Raw genomic sequence first — 20,215 nt, 5'->3', positions numbered from 1 at the left:
GGAAGCTTACACCCGGCATCCGTTTACAGCACATTATCAGAAGTCCCGGGGACTCCAGATCATTTGTAGAGCGCATCCATCCTTCACTGGCCGCCATCAAGATTGAGGTATATGCGGTGTCACTGCGCATTAATTAGCATGTTAGTATGCCCACAGGGGTGTGCTAACATGCTATGTGGGCCGAGTAGCCAAGGGAACCCACACCCTTACGACTAGTCGCTGGCTTCATTAGCATATAATTAACGATCTTTAGAAATACCTTTTCTAAAGATCTGTTTATTTATGCTACTATAGGGTGGGAATGTGTGGCAGAAATTAGCAATATGCATCCAGACCTGCTCGTGGATCTGGGTGCATATTGCACCTGACAGGTTCCCTTTAATAGCAATCAAAACCTGCATTGCTCCTGTACATTAAACCCCGCTGCCAGGAAGAAATGAACTTTAATCCTCCCAGCAGCATTCTGGTTTCAGTCACGGGCGGCATCGGCGTGTGGTCAGTCACCACTCTGTGTATGGAGAGCAGCTGTTGTAACCACGTCCCTTGCACTCACTAACAGCTGGATCTAATGCAGAGTGGCTGTCAGTCAGTGCAGTGGGTGCGGTGACAGCTACCGTTCTCCAAACACAGAGCGGGGACTGAACCCGTGCCAGCGCCGCCCATGTGACTAAAACCAGAGCAGTGCCGGGAGGATGAAAGTTAATTTCCTCCCTGCAGCAGGCTTTAATGTACAGGAGCAGGGCAGGTTTCAATTGCTAGTAACCTGCAGATTAACCCCATATATGCAGGTTAACCGCATATTTCCATATGATCAGTTCCCTCTAAGAGAAAAATGGCTACAGTTATGGATGGTGTCGGAATGCAATGCTGACATTATGTATTTTTCATGGATTTCTTGGATCTTCAGGTCTCAACTTTTCTTGGAAATCTTTTTTTTTTTTTTTTTTAAAGCTCCAAAGGTGATTGAACAGATTGATAATAAAGGACAAGTCCGTTGTAAACCCTTTTCATTCTGGGCATGTGACGGTCTATTATGTTGTGCCCCTGTTCTCATTAGCTGGTGGCTGTGCATGTCAGGCTGACATTTGTAGCACCCACAGACGCAGAATGGCTGATTAGGTGAAATGTATACTTCATCTATCCGTGCAGAATGCCAGCGCTGAGCGAGGCTGCAAATATGAAAATGAGGAAACAAATGTCAGCTACAAGTGCTTATCCTACGGCTGTCATCTTCCTTCACTTTGAAGAAATAATTGCTCTAAAAATCCTCCGGAATCCGTCACCCCTCACATTTCTGAGGCTGCGGTGATTATTAGTGTAGTTTATATAATGGTATGGTAGGACGCATTTGCATTCAGCATTTTAATTGCAGTTTACTCTTACATCTTGTATAACTAAAGCTAGAACAGATCTCTCCATTGTATGTCAGGAAAACTACCACCGCTTCATTGCCCAGCATCCAAAGCTGAATGGCCGGGATCATTACAGAGGAATTCCACCTTTCATCACAAATTCACAGTAGACATTTTAAGTAAAAAGCCGAGTAGCTTTGTATACACTTTGCATTACCGTTTTGTTGGGCTTTTTTTGCAAGTTATCATGTTGTCTTCTTCACTCCTTTGCATCTAGAAGTGTTCACCCTTAACTTTTCTTAGGTTGTCTAGTGAGTATACGTGATCAGCTGTCCAAGGAATGGGTAATAACTCCCTGATTGAGGGTCCCACCGCTGTGACCCGCACTGATCGGCAGATTGGGGAATGTTTATTTACAAAAGTGCCTTACCAAATGGTTAGGTATGGCAGACGCCCAACCGCCACACCATGTCTTCTCTATGGAGCTGCCGGAAAAAGCAGAGTGGAGCTCTCCGCAGCTCCATAGAGAATGAATGGAGCAACAATTAAAGGGGTTGTACACTACTTTTGCATTGATGGCCTATCCTTGGGAGAGGTCATCAATGTCTGATCAGCCTATGTCCGACACCACCGCCAATCATCTGTTCTCAGTCCCGGTAGCAGCAGGCAGCTGGAAATGCTCAGCTGTGGCGCTGTTCTGTCTTCTGATGGTGGCCATGGCCAGGTACTGCACATCCGCTTCCCATTCAGATCAATAGGAGGTGGATGTGCAGTACCCGGCTGCGGCCATTATCAGAAGACAGAGCAGCTCCGGAACAGAGTATTTCTGGCTGCATGATGCCGCCAGGACTGAGGACTGCTAATAGGTGTAGGACTGCAGCTGATCATAAGGATAGGCCATCAGTGTAAAAGTAGTGGACAACCCCTTTAAGCATGAGCACTGTGACTCCATTATTATAACAGGGAGATAAGTTCTCCTTTCTGTCAATCGGTGCAGGTCTGCCGACTCATCATACCAAGTCCACTCATTGTCATGTTTTTTGTGTTAAACATCTCAGACCATACATGTCAGGAAATCCTGGGTTTAGCAATAATCTAAGCAAGGACACACACGTAACTGTTGTCAGTACAATGTCATGCTACTTGTGTGATGCATTGATGGAGTATGTCGTCATTCTTACTGATTTTCCCCAAGGCATTTTCAGCTTTATGAAGTGGTGTGCAAGAATTAAAGGGTTTTTTTCCCACGAACAATTTTAAAGTTGATTTTAATCAATAGATCTTAGAATAATAATTTCCAGTTGGATGTGTTTAAAAGAAAAATGGTCCTGTTCTGAGATAATCTTATATGTGTCCCTGCTATGTACTGTGTAATGGCCGTGTCTGACCGTAAAGGGACATGGTCTGATCATACCACAGCTGCTGGGCCGAGGAGAAAGCAATAGAGACTATATAGGTATTACAGCATGGGATCACAGCTGATGCTTTTTGTGAGGTAAAACATTTCCCCGCCTGGTTTTTTTTTTTTTCCAAAATGTTTTACCTCAAAGTAAGAATTATTTGAGATGCCATACTATGTTTGTGTACTTTTTTTGCATCCTTCTCGGTCCAGGAGCTGTGGTATGATCAGACCATGTCACTGTATGGTCAGACACAGCCATTACACAGCACATAGCAGGGACACATATATATAGGATTATCTCAGCACAGGAACATTTTATTTAACATCCAATTGTGGAAATTATTATTATTCCAAGATCAATTGAGTAAAATGATGTTTGTCTTTGTTAAAAACGCTTTAAAATATGGTGGTGTTCTCCATCGCATGGGGAGCGGACCTGCTGACCAGTATTACTGTATAATCACACACAGGACTGTCGCATACTCCTCTGGTAATCGGAAGCTGAGGGTTATTACGTTATAAATGCTACTGTGATTAATGCTTTTATACAGGTTATGGCTAAGATTAATAATTAAAAAATAATAATTAATAAACATCTGTAAAAAAAAAAAAAAAAAATCCCTAACTTTTCTGTTTTGAAGATGGGATATTTCGGTGTATAATTTGTTATTCTTTGTGCCATATATTCATGGTATGGGTGTATTAATCTCTGTCTTTAAGAGATGAAACCAGCACATTATTACATCTGAGAGTAATGATGTGGCTGTGTAGCCGCTTAACCACTCAATGAACATGATACTTTCTTATTAGATTTTCTGTCTACCACTCATGAAAAATCTAGACTATAATCCATACATGAGATGTCCCAGTCTGGGGAGGGGGGGGGGATGTCAGCGCTTGCCAGAAACCGTCCAAAATATATGGACGTCTGCAAAGCACTGTGAGCATGATTTGCAAATGGCTTCTACACCTAGAAAGCTCATGACACATCTGGTCTCGACAGAAAAAAAAAATAAAAAAAAAAAAAAATATATATATATATATATATATATTATATATATATATATATAAAAAAAAAATTTAAAGGGTGGGGCTAGTTGTGAGTCATACAGCTGCCATGTGTGCGAATAGGTTCCTCTTAAAAGAAATCTGTCACCACGTTTTTGCCACCTAATCTGAGAGCAGCATAACGTAGGGGCAGAAATCCCGATTCCTGCAATGTGTCCCTTACTGGGCGGCTTAGTGTAGTTTTGATAATCGCCTGCTGATTAAAGAGTGATTATCATTACATGACTACTTGGTGTGCTGCAGGTAGTCCAGCAGATTCATGAGCTCTGTATAACTGCTAGATCTGCAGCAGAGAAAACATTGATTTTATCTAAATGACAGCAAACAGCTCAGTAAGTGACACATTGCTGGAATCAGGGTTTCTTCCCCTCCATTATGCTGCTCTGAGATGAGGGAGCAAAAACCTGGTGACAGATTACTTTTAATCCTCTCAGATGGACTAAACCCCTTGGAGGGGGTCACCAGCTCCTTATTTCGCAGGCATTGAGCTGTAGATGTAGGAAGGCAGTGAGTTCTGGGGTCTCTATCCTAGCACTTTGCAGCATAGCATTACTTTTTCATGGTCTTCCTCCTTTGCCGCCATATTTCTTGTGGTAGTATAGCTTTGTCATTGCTGGGACACCGTTGTACCCACCACAGAAAATAATGTTTGTCAATTCATTTTGCTTTTAATACTTGGCTATATGAAGATTGTGGACCACAACCTAGGGCCGTAGTCACAGCAGAAATGCAGCCTCATACCTTCCATGCTATAAGTACATTTTCATCCTTTTTTCTAGGCATATGTTAGTGTCCAGAGGCATAAATAGTGCCTGACACACACACTATGTTTGGCACTTGTGATGTATTCCTCTTTTTTCGGTCAGTTTGTGCCTTGGTGTTAATTTTTCATTATCCAATGTTTCTGGTTTAACCATCATGTATTCTTTTAATGTATATTGTGAGTTATTTGCTATTAAAAAAAAAGAATGTCAGTGGAATATTTTTTTCACATTTTGGTGACACGCACCATTTATCTTACTTTTCTTTCTTTCAGAATAAGGACCCTAAAATGTCTCGAGTTGCACTGGAATCTCTGTATAGATTATTGTGGGTTTATGTTATTAGGATAAAATGTGAAAGCAACACTGTAACACAAAGGTGAGTGCGCAGTGCCCGTGTATTGTGCCGCCTGTGGTTTATACGTGGGATTGGGGGGCAGGGTACTCGCAGGAACTGAATATTAAGATTGTGATTGTCAGCAGACTATGGATGTTCATGCCAAGCACAGGCGCTCGGTGCATCATGATGGGGCCAAACATTTATGTGCATCTTCCCACCTATTAGATTTCCATCCATCTCCGGCCTTCTGTGGGTCTATAAAGCCAGATCTGTCAATCAATATAGAGGGAGTCGGAGATGGAGGTGAAAAAAGAAGGTGGGACCATGCACTTAAGCCTATGGTCAGTTGCGTAATTAGAATCCGATGGGTCCCCAGTGAAAAATTTGGACCTGGTACTCCAGTTGCATGTTGGTCAGATTAATGGACCCTTGTAGAGTTCTAGATGCTATGAAAACATGTATGTTTATCCCCCTATATAATAATGTCCCCCATTCAGGCCCTTTCCTGTAATAATGTACCCGTGCTGTAATAATATCCCCAACCTGGGCCTCTTTGTTGTATAATGTCCCCCGACCTAGCCTTCTTCCAGGTGTAATGTCCCCCTTCCTGGTTTAATGTCTCCCATCCTAAGCCGCTTTCTGGTATAATGTCCAACAATGTCACTAATCCTTGTCTCTTCCTGGTATAATGTCCCCCCATCCTTAGCCCCTTCCAGTAGTAATGTCACCTATACTGGGCTTTTTGTGGTATAATGTCCCTCCATCCTTGGCCCCTTTCCTGTATTAATGTCACACATCCTGGGCTCTTCCTGGTATAATGTCCCCCTATCCTTAGCCCCTTCCAGTAGTAAAGTCACCTATGCTGGGCTTTTCCTGGTATAATGTCCTTCCATCCTTGGCCCCTTCCAGTATTAATGTCACCCATCCTGGGCTCTTCCTGGTATAATGTCCCCCTATCCTTAGCCCCTTCCAGCAGTAATGTCACTCATCCTGGGCTCTTCCTGGTATGATGTCCCCCTATCCTTAGCCCCTTCCAGTATTAATGTCACTCATCCTGGGCTCTTCCTGGTATGATGTCCCTCCATCCTTGGCCCCTTCCAGTATTAATGTCACCCATCCTGGGCTCTTCCTGGTATAATGTCCCCCTATCCTTAGCCCCTTCCAGTATTAATGTCACTCATCCTGGGCTCTTCCTGGTATGATGTCCCTCCATCCTTGGCCCCTTCCAGTATTAATGTCACCCATCCTGGGCTCTTCCTGGTATAATGTCCCCCTATCCTTAGCCCCTTCCAGTATTAATGTCACTCATCCTGGGCTCTTCCTGGTATGATGTCCCCCTATCTTTAGCCCCTTCCAGTAGTAATGTCCTTTATTTTTTCTTAAGTTGTATTGGAGAAGAACAAACGATTCTTGCATTCTCCTGTTCCTATGATGCTCAGGATCTTCTTCTATAACGGCACTGAAGCTTGCAGCGACCTCTATGTGGCCATCACATGCAGGTCATGACGTCACTGCGCCTGCGCCACCAGTCATGGCACACCGACACTATGACGGCCTCCGATTGCATTGCAGTGATCGTGTGAGACTCTTTGCCGCAATACAATGCAACTAAATGTTTGTCCGCAGGTGCATATGTAGCTGAAATAGGTGCTGGTGTCGACAGGCACCCATTCTGCACAGGTCCGGTCATATCCTTTGTGACTGCAATATTTATACCTCTGCCAGGGGTGCACCACACTCCTGTACTTGGTTTGAACAGTCATTCTTTGCTGACAGAGCCCCTTTAATGGTGCTGCTCGGTGCCAGGGGTATAATCACTTCTAGAAATAATCCTAATTAGTATCAGTATGTGGCTGCCTCTAAAATCATCTGTATTGTTAAGCACAGAAGGAAAACATCGAGTCTCAGAAGAATGCATATGTAATGAGCCACTGTATAAACCCTGCTGTATTATTAGTTTCTGCAGAGAGGTGTGTATATACTGTGTGTTCCCATTTAATTTGTTTTTAATCATCTTTTAGCTGTACTTATTCTACGTTTGCCATCGGTGACAGAAACAACATTAGCATACATGTAAAATAAGATATTTTTCATTTCTGTAAAGTTTGACGGTATACTTTGTATCCAAATTAGAAGTTTTTGATATTTATTCTTTTTTTTTTTTTTTTTTACAGCCGCCTTATGAGCATCGTATCCGCACTTTTCCCCAAAGGCTCCCGTAGTGTAGTGCCCCGTGACACTCCTCTTAATATATTTGTCAAGATCATTCAGTTCATTGCTCAGGTAAGTTGGTTAAAAGGTTATATAGTAGTACTGTGGGGGGATTGAGCAGTTTCTGTTGGGTTTGCCCCCCACCCCCAATTACAGATCATTTATGACTGTGGTATACTCTATGATCCCAGATCTTTTTAACCCTCTGGTGGGAACAATATCTTTAATAACGAGTTTGGGAATAATGTGCCTGTCAAGTGGAGGCTAGAAAAATACCTATAATATCTAATTTTTGCGATTTCAGTGATCTAAAAGTGATCAGAGACCTTCATAGGGATGCAATAAAAGAGACTACACATTATCAGGTGCAAAACAAACCCATTTACTCAACATAAAAGTAATAACTCTGAAATACACACATTTCAAAACTCCCACCAAATAGCTTCAGTTATAACACATAACGGTTATTAAAAAGAGAAAATTTTTGAAAAAAAACCATAATTTCAAGGCACCTAAAATATTACACACATAATAATAATTTAAAAAATAATTTCTTTTTTTTTCTCAGCTATTTTGAATCCCAAATCAGTTTTGTTTCTATGAATTTCTCATTTTTTATAATCGCTGCTGTATTTTCCTAATTGACTGATAATGTTTCATTTATAAATGACTAATCACAATATTAAAGATAATCTGTCACCAGGTTTTTGCTCCCCCATCTGAGAGCAGCATGATGTAGAAACAGAGACCCTGATTCCAGCGATGTGTCACTTACTGTGCTGTTTGCTGTCATTTTGATAAAATCAATGTTTTCTCTGCTGCAGATCTAGCAGTTATACAGAGCTCATGAATCTGCTGGACTACCTGCAGCACGCCAAGTAGTCCTCTAATGATAATCTACTGCTGATTAATTAGTGATTTCACCAGAGCTACACTAAGCAGCCCTTTAAGTGACACATCACTGGAATTGGGATCTCTGCCCCTACGTTATGCTACTCTAAGATTAGGTGGCAAAAACCCAGTGACAGATTCCCTTTAAGCAATAGTCTTCAGTATATATTGTTTTGTGTGGAAATAAATTATTTCTTTGTCGCTCCATTGGGAGACCCAGACAATTGGGTGTATAGCTTCTGCCTCCGGAGGCCACACAAAGTATTACACTTAAAAGTGTAAAGCCCCTCCCCTTCTGCCTATACACCCCCCCGTGAGTCACGGGCTCCTCAGTTTTTATGCTTTGTGCGAAGGAGGCACACATGCACGCATAGCTCCACAATTTAGTCAGCAGCAGCTGCTGACTATTTCGGATGGAAAAAAAGTGGGCCCATATAGGGCCCCCAGCATGCTCCCTTCTCACCCCACTCTGGTCAGCGGTGCGGTTAAGGTTGAGGTACCCAGTGCGGGTACATAGGCAGGAGCCAACATGCTGTTTTCCTTCCCCATCCCCTAGGGGCTCTGGGTGAAGTGGGATCCTAATCGGTCTCCAGACACTGGGACCGTGCTCCCTCCGCAGCCCCTGGGGAATCTGCTGGACAGGAGCTGGGTATCGTCAGGGACAAGGCCCTGCTACTGTGAGGTACTCTGTGTCCCCTTGGGGACAGCGCATGGAGCGCTTGTGTCATACACGCTGCAGCACTGCTGGGTGTGTTAGTGCACCGGGACTACCGTGCTGACCGCGCTTGTTTGCCGGCCGCGCTTATAACTTTAGTCCCCGGCTTTTGCGGCCTAGTACCGCATATTCCCGCCCCCGGGCCTGTCAGTCAGGGGAAGGAAGGGACGCTGCACTGGACGTCAGCGCTGAGGGCTGGAGCATACTTTGTATCCTCCTCCCCCCTCACTGAGCACAGTGGGACACCAGATTCCCGCACTTTCTTGGGCACGCCCACGGCCCCCTCCTCCTCACAGAACGCTGGCAGCCATTCCTGTCAGCACTTCTGAAGCTGGAGAGGAGAGACAAACGGCTCTGGGAGATCCAGGCAGGGAATCTGGTGGTCACACAACCGCTTTGGGCGGTCGGTAAGCCGCACCTGTTTCTAGGTGCTGGCCCCCCTGGGTGCCGAAGTGTATATATATAGGTTTATATGCTATACATTTACTCTGTACGGTCGCACTGGTTTTTGGCTATATACCCTCCCAGATTGTACTCAGAGGAGACAACAGCATGTCGTCTGCAAATAGCAAGGGTGCCAAAGCACAGGCTTACTTTGCAACCTGTACCTCATGTGCGGCTATGCTACCTGCAGGTTCCACCTACCCTCATTGTGTGCAATGCTCGGCACCTATGGTACTTACTCACCAGGAGCCTCAGCCACTAGTGGGACCCTCGGCCCAGGTAGAAACACCGGCTGCCACTGTCCAGGTGACAGGGACGGAGTTTGCAGTATTCGCTGACAAACTTTCTGAGACTATGGATAAATGGTCTGCTAAGATACTAGAAGCTTTGCAGTCCAGACCTGTAACACAGGCCCCGGGCACTGTTGAATCATTGACCCCAGGCCCCCCTCGGTTGGAGCAGCAAAGTGCTCCTGGGGTGACTCATAGGTCTCAAGGTGAGGTCTCTGACACGGACCGCAGTCCCAGACCACCTAAGCGGGGTCGCTGGGAGCTTCCCTCGACCTCATCACACTGCTCAGGGTCTCAGCAGGAGGACTCTCTAGAGGATGAAGCGGAGGGGGCAGATCAGGACTCTGATCCTGAAGCCGCTCTCAACCTAGATACACCAGAAGGGGACGCCATAGTGAACGACCTTATAGCGTCCATCAATCAGGTGTTGGATCTTTCTCCCCTAGCTCCTCCAATTGAGGAGTCAGCTTCTCAGCAGGAGAAATTCCGTTTTAGGTTTCCCAAGCATACAATGAGTATGTTCCTGGATCACTCCGATTTCAGAGAGGCAGTCCAGAAACACCGAGCTTGTCCAGATAAGCGCTTTTCTAAGCGCCTTAAGGACACACGTTATCCCTTCCCCCCTGACGTTGTCAAGGGTTGGGCTCAGTGTCCCAAGGTGGATCCTCCAGTCTCCAGACTGGCGGCTAGATCCATAGTTGCAGTGGAAGATGGGGCTTCACTCAAGGATGCCACTGACAGACAGATGGAGCTCTGGTTGAAATCCATCTATGAGGCTATCGGCGCGTCCTTTGCTCCGGCATTCGCAGCCGTATGGGCGCTCCAAGCTATCTCAGCTTGTCACTCGCAGATTAATGCAGTCACACGTGCCTCTGCTCCGCAGGTGGTGTCATTAACCTCTCAGGCGTCGGCGTTTGCGTCCTACACCATTAATGCTGTCCTGGACTCTACGAGCCGTACGGCGGTAGCATCCGCCAATTCGGTGGCAGTCCGCAGGGCCATGTGGCTACGTGAATGGAAGGCAGACTCTGCTTCCAAAAAACCGGGTTGCCATTTTCTGGCGACCGCCTGTTTGGTGAGCGATTGGATGAAATCATTAAACAATCCAAGGGAAAGGACTCATCCTTACCCCAGTCCAAACCAAAAAGACCTCAACAACGGAAGGTACAATCGAGGTTTCGGTCCTTTCGGCTCGCGGGCAGGTCTCAATTCTCCTCGTCCAACAGGCCACAGAAGGGTCAGACGAACTCCGATCATGGCGGTCTAAGTCACGTCCTAAAAAGACCGCCGGAGGAACCGCTCCCAAAGCGGCCTCCTCATGACTTTCGGCCTCTTCACGCCGCATCCTCGGTCGGTGGCAGGCTCTCCCGCTTTTGCGACGCCTGGTTGCCACAGGTACAAGACCGTTGGGTGAGAGACATTCTGTCTCACGGTTACAGGATAGAGCTCAGCTCTCGTCTTCCGACTCGTTTCTTCAGAACATCTCCGCCCCCCGAGCGAGCCGATGCTCTTCTTCAGGCGGTGTGCACTCTGAAGGCAGAAGGAGTGGTGATCCCTGTTCCTCTTCAGCAACAGGGTCACGGTTTTTACACCAACTTGTTTGTGGTGCCAAAAAAGGACGGATCTTTCCGTCCTGTTCTGGACCTAAAACTGCTCAACAAACACGTGAAAACCAGGCGGTTCCGGATGGAATCGCTCCGCTCCGTCATCGCCTCAATGTCCCAAGGAGATTTCCTAGCATCAATCGACATCAAAGATGCTTATCTCCACGTACCGATTGCACCAGAGCATCAGCGCTTCCTGCGTTTCGCCATAGGGGACGAACACCTTCAGTTCGTGGCACTGCCTTTCGGCCTGGCGACAGCACCACGGGTCTTCACCAAGGTCATGGCAGCAGTTGTAGCAGTCCTACACTCTCAGGGACACTCGGTGATCCCTTACTTAGACGATCTGCTTGTCAAGGCACCCTCCCGAGTGGCATGCCAACACAGCCTGGACATTGCTCTGGAGACTCTTCAGAGATTCGGGTGGATCATCAATTTCACAAAGTCAAATCTGACACCGGCCCAATCACTGACATATCTTGGCATAGAGTTTCATACTCTTCCAGCGATAGTGAAGCTTCCGCTGGACAAACAGCGTTCACTACAGACAGGGGTGCAGTCTCTCCTTCAAGGCCAGTCACACCCCTTGAGGCGCCTCATGCACTTCCTAGGGAAGATGGTGGCAGCAATGGAGGCAGTTCCTTTTGCGCAGTTTCATCTGCGTCCACTTCAATGGGACATTCTCCGCAAGTGGGACAGGAAGTCGACGTCCCTCGACAGGAACGTCTCCTTTTCTCAGGCAGCCAAAGCCTCTCTTCGGTGGTGGCTTCTTCCCACTTCATTGTCGAAGGGGAAATCCTTCCTACCACCATCCTGGGCGGTGGTCACGACGGACGCGAGCCTGTCAGGGTGGGGAGCGGTCTTTCTCCACCACAGGGCCCAGGGTACCTGGACTCAGCCAGAGTCCTCCCTGCAGATCAATGTTCTGGAGATAAGGGCAGTGTATCTTGCCCTAAAAGCGTTCCAGCCGTGGCTGGAAGGCAAACAGATCCGAATTCAGTCAGACAACTCCACAGCGGTGGCATACATCAACCACCAAGGCGGCACACGCAGTCGGCAAGCCTTCCAGGAAGTCCGGCGGATTCTGCTGTGGGCGGAAGCCACAGCATCCGCCATATCCGCAGTTCACATCCCGGGCGTAGAAAACTGGGAAGCAGACTTTCTCAGTCGCCAGGGCATGGACGCAGGGGAATGGTCCCTTCACCCGGACGTATTTCAAGAGATCTGTTGCCACTGGGGGATGCCGGACGTCGACCTAATGGCGTCCCGGCACAACAACAAGGTCCCGGCATTCATGGCACGGTCTCAAGATCACAATGAAGGATATTTCTCTTTCACGCCTTTCGCAGAAAGTGGTCTTCCTAGTAGCAGTCACATCACTTCGGAGAGTGTCTGAGCTAGCAGCGCTGTCATGCAAGGCTCCTTTCCTGGTGTTTCACCAGGACAAGGTGGTTCTGCGTCCGGTTCCGGAATTTCTCTCTAAGGTGGTATCCCCCTTTCATCTCAATCAGGATATCTCCTTACCTTCTCTTTGTCCACATCCAGTTCACCAATGTGAAAAGGATTTGCACTTGTTGGATCTGGTGAGAGCACTCAGACTCTACATTTCTCGTACGGCGCCCCTGCGCCGCTCGGATGCACTCTTTGTCCTTGTCGCTGGCCAGCGTAAAGGGTCACAGGCTTCCAAATCTCCCTGGCTCGGTGGATCAAGGAACCAATTCTCGAAGCCTACCGTTCCTCTGGGCTTCCGGTTCCCTCAGGGCTGAAGGCCCATTCTACCAGAGCCGTGAGTGCGTCCTGAGCTTTGCGGCACCAGGCTACGGCTCAGCAGGTGTGTCAGGCGGCTACCTGGTCGAGCCTGCACACTTTCACGAAACACTATCAGGTGCATACCTATGCTTCGGCAGATGCCAGCCTAGGTAGGCGAGTCCTTCAGGCGGCGGTTGCTCACCTGTAGGAAAAGGCCGTTTTACGGCTCTATTACGAGGTATTATTTTACCCACCCAGGGACTGCTTTTGGACGTCCCAATTGTCTGGGTCTCCCAATGGAGCGACAAAGAAGAAGGGAATTTTGTTTACTTACCGTAAATTCCTTTTCTTCTAGCTCCAATTGGGAGACCCAGCACCCGCCCCTGTTCCCTTCAGGCTGTTGTTCTTTGTGTACACATATTGTTCATGTTGAATGGTTTTCAGTTTTCCGAACTTCCTTCGGATTGAATTACTTTAGACCAAATTATAAGTTTCCTCCTTCCTGCTTTTGCACCAAAACTGAGGAGCCCGTGACTCACGGGGGGGTGTATAGGCAGAAGGGGAGGGGCTTTACACTTTTAAGTGTAATACTTTGTGTGGCCTCCGGAGGCAGAAGCTATACACCCAATTGTCTGGGTCTCCCAATTGGAGCTAGAAGAAAAGGAATTTACGGTAAGTAAACAAAATTCCCTTCTTTTCTTTAGCAGTTTGTATACTTAATGCATATATCTATGTGTGTTTATTTTTATAGGAACGCTTAGATTTTGCAATGAAAGAAATAATATTTGACCTCCTGAGTGTTGGAAAATCATCGAAAACATTTACTATCAACCCCGAGGTAAAGACAAATGATGCTTCTATATTCAATGTGTGAGCAAAATGCACTCCTTCTTCTGTGCCATTGGAACTCCATATTAATAAGATTTGTTTTACACGCGTTTAGGAAATCAATGCAGCACACACGCTTTGTGGTGTACTGAATGTTTCTGCTTTATTACATCATGTGACCAGTTTATGTAGTATCCCAAACAAAGAAAGAACTTCTCAGAGCTATGCACCAATAAGAGCCACAGGGGTGTATATTGAAATGTGAAACTTCCCTGCCCATCAGTGTTAGCTGAGCCCTATGACATCAGTCAGTTATAAGAGAAGATGGTTTCTATAAGAACAAAACAGATTGTATCCTCTCACAAATGTAATTCTGGTACAATATATCGGAGTTACCGGTGCCCAGAGACATTAGACTTTTGTGGAAATGAATGGAATCAAGCAAAATGATCTTTTGTCCAGTAAAACTTGAAAACGCACAATTGTTTCAGCCGTCAAAATGCAGATCGCCATCATCTAAAATAACGGTGGCCGTGTTCTGATTTTTGGGGGCTGATAGGTTACATGTGTAGTCTTGTGAGGGGGGGGGGGGGCACACAGCACGGTGAAGACGGCTGTTTTGCACCTGCGCTTGTCGCTTCTACTAGTCCACTCCACTCCCGTCTTCACCATGCTGTGTGCCTCCCCCCCCCCCCCCCTCACGAGCCTACACATGTAACCTATTGCTGGATTAAATAGCTGTCCTGTTGCATCTCCGGTGAGTGCCTTGTCTTTTCTTTTTTGGACTTTAAGGGAATCTATCACTAGATTTTTACTTCCTCATATCACAGCATCATGAGATAGGGACAGACCCTTAAGGCCCCGTCACACTAAGCAACATCGCTAGCAACATCGCTGCTAACGAACAACTTTTGTGACGTAGCAGCGATGTTGCTAGTGATATCGCTGTGTGTGACATTCAGCAACAACCTGGCCCCTGCTGTGAGGTCGTTGGTTGTTGCTGAATGTCCTGGGCCATTTTTTAGTTGTTGCTGTCCCGCTGTGAAGCACAGATCGCTGTGTGTGACAGCGACACAGCAACAACTAAATGTGCAGGCAGCAGGAGCCGGCTTCTGCGGAGGCTGGTAACCACAGTAAACATTGGGTAACCAAGAAGCCCTGTCCTTGGTTACCCGATATTTACCTTTGTTACCAGCATCCGCCGCTCTCCGCTGGAGGGCCGGCTCCTGCTCTGTGCACATGTAGCTACAGGACACATCGGGTTAATTAACCCGATGTGTGCTGTAGCTAGGAGAGCAGGGAGCCAGCGCTAAGCATTGTGCGCTGCTCCCTGCTCTGTGCACATGTAGCTGCAGCACACATCGGGTAATTAACCCGATGTGTGCTGTAACTAGGAGAGCAGGGAGCCAGCGCTCAGTGTGCGCTGCTCCCTGCTCTCTGCACGTGTAGCTCCGTGCGCTGGTAACCAAGGTAAATATCGGGTTGGTTACCAGATATTTACCTTAGTTACCAAGCGCAGCATCTTCCACGCGGCGCTGGGGGCTGGTCACTGGTTGCTGGTGAGCTCACCAGCAACTGGTGTAGCGACGCTCCAGCGATCCCTGCCAGGTCAGGTTGCTGGTGGGATCGCTGGAGCGTCGCAGTGTGACATCTCACTAGCAACCTCCTAGCAACTTACCAGCGATCCCTATCGTTGTTGGGATCGCTGGTAAGTTGCTTAGTGTGACTGGACCTTTATTCCGGCGATGTATCACTTAGTTTACTGGGTGCAGCAGTTGTAATAAAGTTTTTAGATGTAGGCTTGCTGAGAAAACTAACTCTGTCCACACCACGGCTTTTTGTGTACATTGTATATTGATAGTGAGCTGCTAATCAGTGTTGGGGGTGTGGTTTGACCACATGCACATGAGAACTAGTCAAGAAGGGATGATCTTCTGCTGATTAAACACTCATTGTATTGGAACAACAGCACACAACCCAATAAGTGACACATTCCTGAGAACATTGTCATAGCCCCTAGCTGTCCTCAGATTACATAGCAAAAAGCTGCTACAGATTCCTTTTAAATGGTTTGTCCTGTGAAAGCATGTTATCGTCTATATACAGTTTGATGGCCAACCGCTGGGACATGCACTGATTGGCAGAATGGGCAATTTTTAACCCCAACAGTTAACTGTTAACCCTATTACTAAAAAGATCAGCAAGTCAGACACCAGATACCATCTGAATCCTGTGTTTTGGGGATTCAGGCGAAACTCCCGGACACCGTGCATGTACAGTGTGAACAGGGCCTGAGATAAGAAATTTCATTACTCCGCTGTGAGCAAATATAGTGTCACTGCATGTGACGGGGCTATGTAAATATGTGAAAATGGCATCAAGATAGTTCCAGCATAGGTGGTGAAATATTCCGGGAGTAACAAGGAGCTCATTCAGCTTTGTCTGTGCTGGATGAGGATAGCTCACGTGTATTTTGTGATTTAGCATAGCCATAAATGATTATGGCTGATGTTATCACATCGCAGGTGTGGCAGACATGAATGGCTCTTTGTGTCACTACCGTACATGCACTAACGTTGGTTGTGGTCTGTCTTGCAGAGAATGAATATAGGTCTTCGAGTCTTCCTCGTCATAGCAGACAGCTTGCAGCAAAAAGACGGCGAGCCCCCTATGCCAACAACTGGAGTCGTTCTTCCCTCAGGAAATACCTTACGTGTAAAGAAAATCTTTCTGAATAAAACCCTCACAGATGAAGAGGCAAAAGTCATAGGTTTGTCCCCATTGTCTGTTGTTGATGGAGATATTTACATGAATTCACACACTACTGCTTCCATATGACCTATTTTATACTGATCCGCAAAGTCGCCATCAGAAACGTCCAGGCCCTGTACCAGACATTGCTCATGCCATAGTCTATGTAATTGGACATCTTTGCCTATTAAATACAGCTTCCAAATTTTATCTTAACTAAAACTTAATTCCCATAAGCTACATATGAGTTTGGACCCCTCACAGCAGAACCACTGATTGACAGGCAACTTAGGCTACTTTCACACTTGCGTTGAACGGCATCCGTAGCATTGCATTGTGTGACGCATGCAACGGATGCATTGCATATAGTGGCACAACGGATGCTACGGATCGTACATAATAACGCAATCCGTTATAGGTTTTTCTTTATCGTTCCTATGGGAGACCCAGACATTGGGGTGTATAGCTTCTGCCTCCGGAGGACACACAAAGTACTACACTAAAAAGTGTAGCTCCTCCCTCTGAGCCTATACACCCCCTGGAGAACCAGATCTAGCCAGTTCATTGCTTTGTGTTCAGGAGGCATACATCCACACATGCATTCTCATCTGATTTTTCATTTTTGGAAAGAGTTTGAAGAAAAGCGAGTCCAAGTCTGGACCCCCGGCATGTCCCTTCTCACCCCACTGTGTCGGCGGTGCTGTTAAGGTTGATTCCAAGGCTGGAGCCTTACATGCCGCTCTCCTTCACCATCCCTCGGGCTCTGGCTTGAAGTGGGACCCAGCACGGTTCTCCATGCTTTGCAGGAGACCGGTCTCCATCCACAGCCCTTCAGGATCCTGCTGGACGGAGCACTCATCCCCAAGGACTTGGAACCCTGCGTCTCAGCAAGCTAAGTACCTGAGACGTTTATATTCTGGGGGTCCCTGTACTTTATTATGGTGGGAGAGTGTGCTGAGAGAGTTTTCTGACATTTCCGGACGGTTCTCTGGCTGTCGCCTGAGAACCGCGCCGATGGTGCCTGCGCGCCGGCCGCACAGCTCAAATTTAGGCCCCGGCTTCGCCGGAGGCCTACTTTCGGTTTCACTGCCCTCGCATGTCATTCATGCAGAGGGACAGTGCGGCTCCGCCCAGCGGCCGTTCTACACAGGGGAGAGACACTCCCCACTGGGTACATGTCTCCTCCCCTGTAAGTCTCTTTGGCCCTCCAGATCCCACTCTCAGAGTTGGTCCCGCCCCCTCTCCTCGCTCCGGCGCCATTTTATCAGCGTTTCCTCTGCGATCAGCACTGGCTGCAGCATCCCTGCTGAGGTGCTTGGGGGTCCGGGCTTTGGGATCTGGAGGGCACACAACACCGCTCCAGCGGTCTGGTAAGCCACAACCTCTGGTTGTGGGCCTCTGTATATACTCTCTGGGGGTTACTCTGGCAGAGCCCCCACTTCAGCAGCATGTCTCACACGAGGAGCAAGGCTTCAAAGCTATATTCCGTATGCACTGCATGTAAGCTCGTGCTGCCTGAACTGAGCCCATATCCACATTGTGATGCCTGATCTAACCTGACAATGCCTCAGCCTGGAATCGCACCCACAGTGGTCTCTCCGGCTGCTCCGGCTCCTGTGGCTTGGTACAAACCCCCGGCTTGGGTAGAATCCCTATCTAGGTCAATCTCCCAGCCTTTTGCCGACTCCATGGGACAGCTGTCCCGGACTTTGCTGAACATGCATCAGCCCCCTTCACAGGGTACCTCTGCTGCTAGGGCTCTCTCAGCGGAGCTCACAGAGGATTCTTCATCTGGTCCCAGACCCCGTCCTCCTAAGAGGAGACGTAGGGCTCCCTCCCCTTCCTCGTCCCGCGGCTCTGTTTCAGAAGCTGACTCGCGGGACGAGGAGGATGCCTTTACAGGGGGCTCAGAGGCTACCTCCATGTGCCCCATTGATCTGTCCAAAAGTGACTCAGATGTTAGTGATTTGATTGCGTCCATTAATTCTGTACTGGACCTCAATCCGCCAGTATCAGAGGAGCAACCCTCTCTGGCAGAAAAGCACCAGTTTGCCTAAGAGGACAAAGAGTGTGTTCTTTAACCACTCTAGTTTTCAGGCCGCTGTGACCAAGCCTAGGGCCTGTCCTGACAAACTCTTCCCAAAGCGTGGTTCTGATGACCGTTTTCCCTTTCCACCTGAGGTGGTCAAGGAGTGGGCTCATTCACCAAAGGTAGACCCCCCGGTGTCTAGACTCTCAGCCCGGACCGTTGTATCAGTGGCTGATGGCACCTCTCTTAAGGATTCCACTGACCGCCAGGTTGACCTTCTGGCCAAATCTGTATATGAGGCGGCAGGGGCCTCGTTCTCCCCATCTTTTGCAGCAGTGTGGGCTCTCAAAGCCATCTCTGCTTCTCTAGAGGAGATGCATTCCCTCGCCAGGGAATCTATGCCCGAAATGGTTGCCTTAACTTCCCAAGCTTCCGCTTTTTCATCCTATGCCATGTCTGCCATGCTAGAGGCTTCTCACCGCACTGCGGTGGCTTCAGCTAATTCCCTCGCTATCCGCAGGATCTTGTGGCTTCGAGAGTGGAAGGCAGATGCTTCTTCAAAGAAGTACCTTGCTGGGCTCCCTTTTGCTGGGTCCAGGCTATTCGGTGAACCACTGGATGAAATTATTAAGGAAGCTACTGGCGGGAAGAGTACTTCCATGCCACAAACCAAAACCAGGAAACCTGTCCAGGGTAGGAACCAGTCGAGGTTTCGTTCCTTTCGTTCCTCCAACTGGTCGTCCTCTAAGCCCTCGGCCTCGTCCACTAACTCAGCCAAGGACCAAAAATCCAACTGGCGCACAAAGGCGCGTCCACAGAAAACCGCAGGAGCTGCTGCCACTAAGGCAGCCTCTTCTTGACTATCTGTCCGCACCAGCAACGTCCTTAGTCGGTGGCAGGCTCTCCCACTTTGGCGACGCGTGGTTTCAACACGTCTCCGATCAGTGGGTGCGGGATGTCATCTCCCACGGCTACAGGATAGAATTCTCTTCCAGCCCGCCAAACAGATTTTTTCTGTCAACTCCCCCCTGTTCCAAGGCCGCCGCCTTCTCTCAGGCTTTGGCATCCTTGCAGGCCAACGGAGTAATTGTACCGGTTCCCGCCCGGGAACGGTTCAGAGGTTTCTACTCAAATCTCTAGTCCCCAAAAAGGACGGTTCCTTCCGGCCCATCCTGGATCTCAAGCTTATCAACAAGCATGTTCAGGTGCGGCATTTTCGCATGGAATCTCTGCGGTCAGTCATTGTCTCAATGACCCAAGGGGATTTCCTGGCATCCATCGACATCAGAGATGCCTATCTGCATGTGCCAATTGCAGTTTCTCACCAGCGTTGGCTACGTTTTGCAATCGGAGAGGAACATTTCCAATTCGTGGCTCTCCCCTTCGGGTTAGCCACGGCCCCTCGGGTATTCACCAAGGTCATGGCAGCAGTGATTGCGGTTCTGCACCTCCAGGGGTTGGCAGTGATTCCTTACCTGGACGACCTTCTAGTCATGGCTTCATCCAGCGCAGACTGTCTGCGGAGTGTCTCGCTCACTCTCGCCACTCTAGCCCAATTCGGGTGGCTGGTCAATCTGCCCAAATCCACTCTGACTCCGACCCAGAGGCTCACGTACCTAGGGATGCAGTTCGAGACTCTGCCGGCACTTGTGAAGTTGCCCTTGATCAAACAGCAGTCCCTCCAACTGACGGTGCACTCTCTGCTGAGGCCCCGCCGTTATTCCATCAGGCACCTGATGCAGGTGCTGGGTCAGATGGTGGCGTCAATGGAGGCTGTTCC

At 48.0% G+C, this 20,215-nt stretch overlaps 1 protein-coding gene across 7 annotated transcripts in view; it reads left to right on the top strand.

Moving 5' to 3' along the window:
- Window positions 1-20,215, top strand: part of FRYL (FRY like transcription coactivator) — a 520,064-nt gene that overhangs the window by 319,114 nt on the left and 180,735 nt on the right. For all 7 annotated transcript variants that reach the window (XM_075347029.1, XM_075347025.1, XM_075347024.1 and 4 more), the window contains 4 exons: window positions 4,859-4,962; window positions 7,098-7,206; window positions 13,579-13,665; window positions 16,254-16,425. In XM_075347029.1, coding sequence (XP_075203144.1) covers window positions 4,859-4,962; window positions 7,098-7,206; window positions 13,579-13,665; window positions 16,254-16,425 — 472 coding nt within the window. The remainder of the gene's footprint in view (window positions 1-4,858; window positions 4,963-7,097; window positions 7,207-13,578; window positions 13,666-16,253; window positions 16,426-20,215) is intronic.

This window comes from Anomaloglossus baeobatrachus, chromosome 1, assembly GCF_048569485.1.
Source record: "Anomaloglossus baeobatrachus isolate aAnoBae1 chromosome 1, aAnoBae1.hap1, whole genome shotgun sequence".
In the NCBI taxonomy this organism is placed as follows: Eukaryota; Metazoa; Chordata; class Amphibia; order Anura; family Aromobatidae; genus Anomaloglossus; species Anomaloglossus baeobatrachus.
The sequence above is the reverse complement of the archived record's forward strand: the minus strand, read 5'-3'. Positions and strand labels throughout refer to the sequence as shown.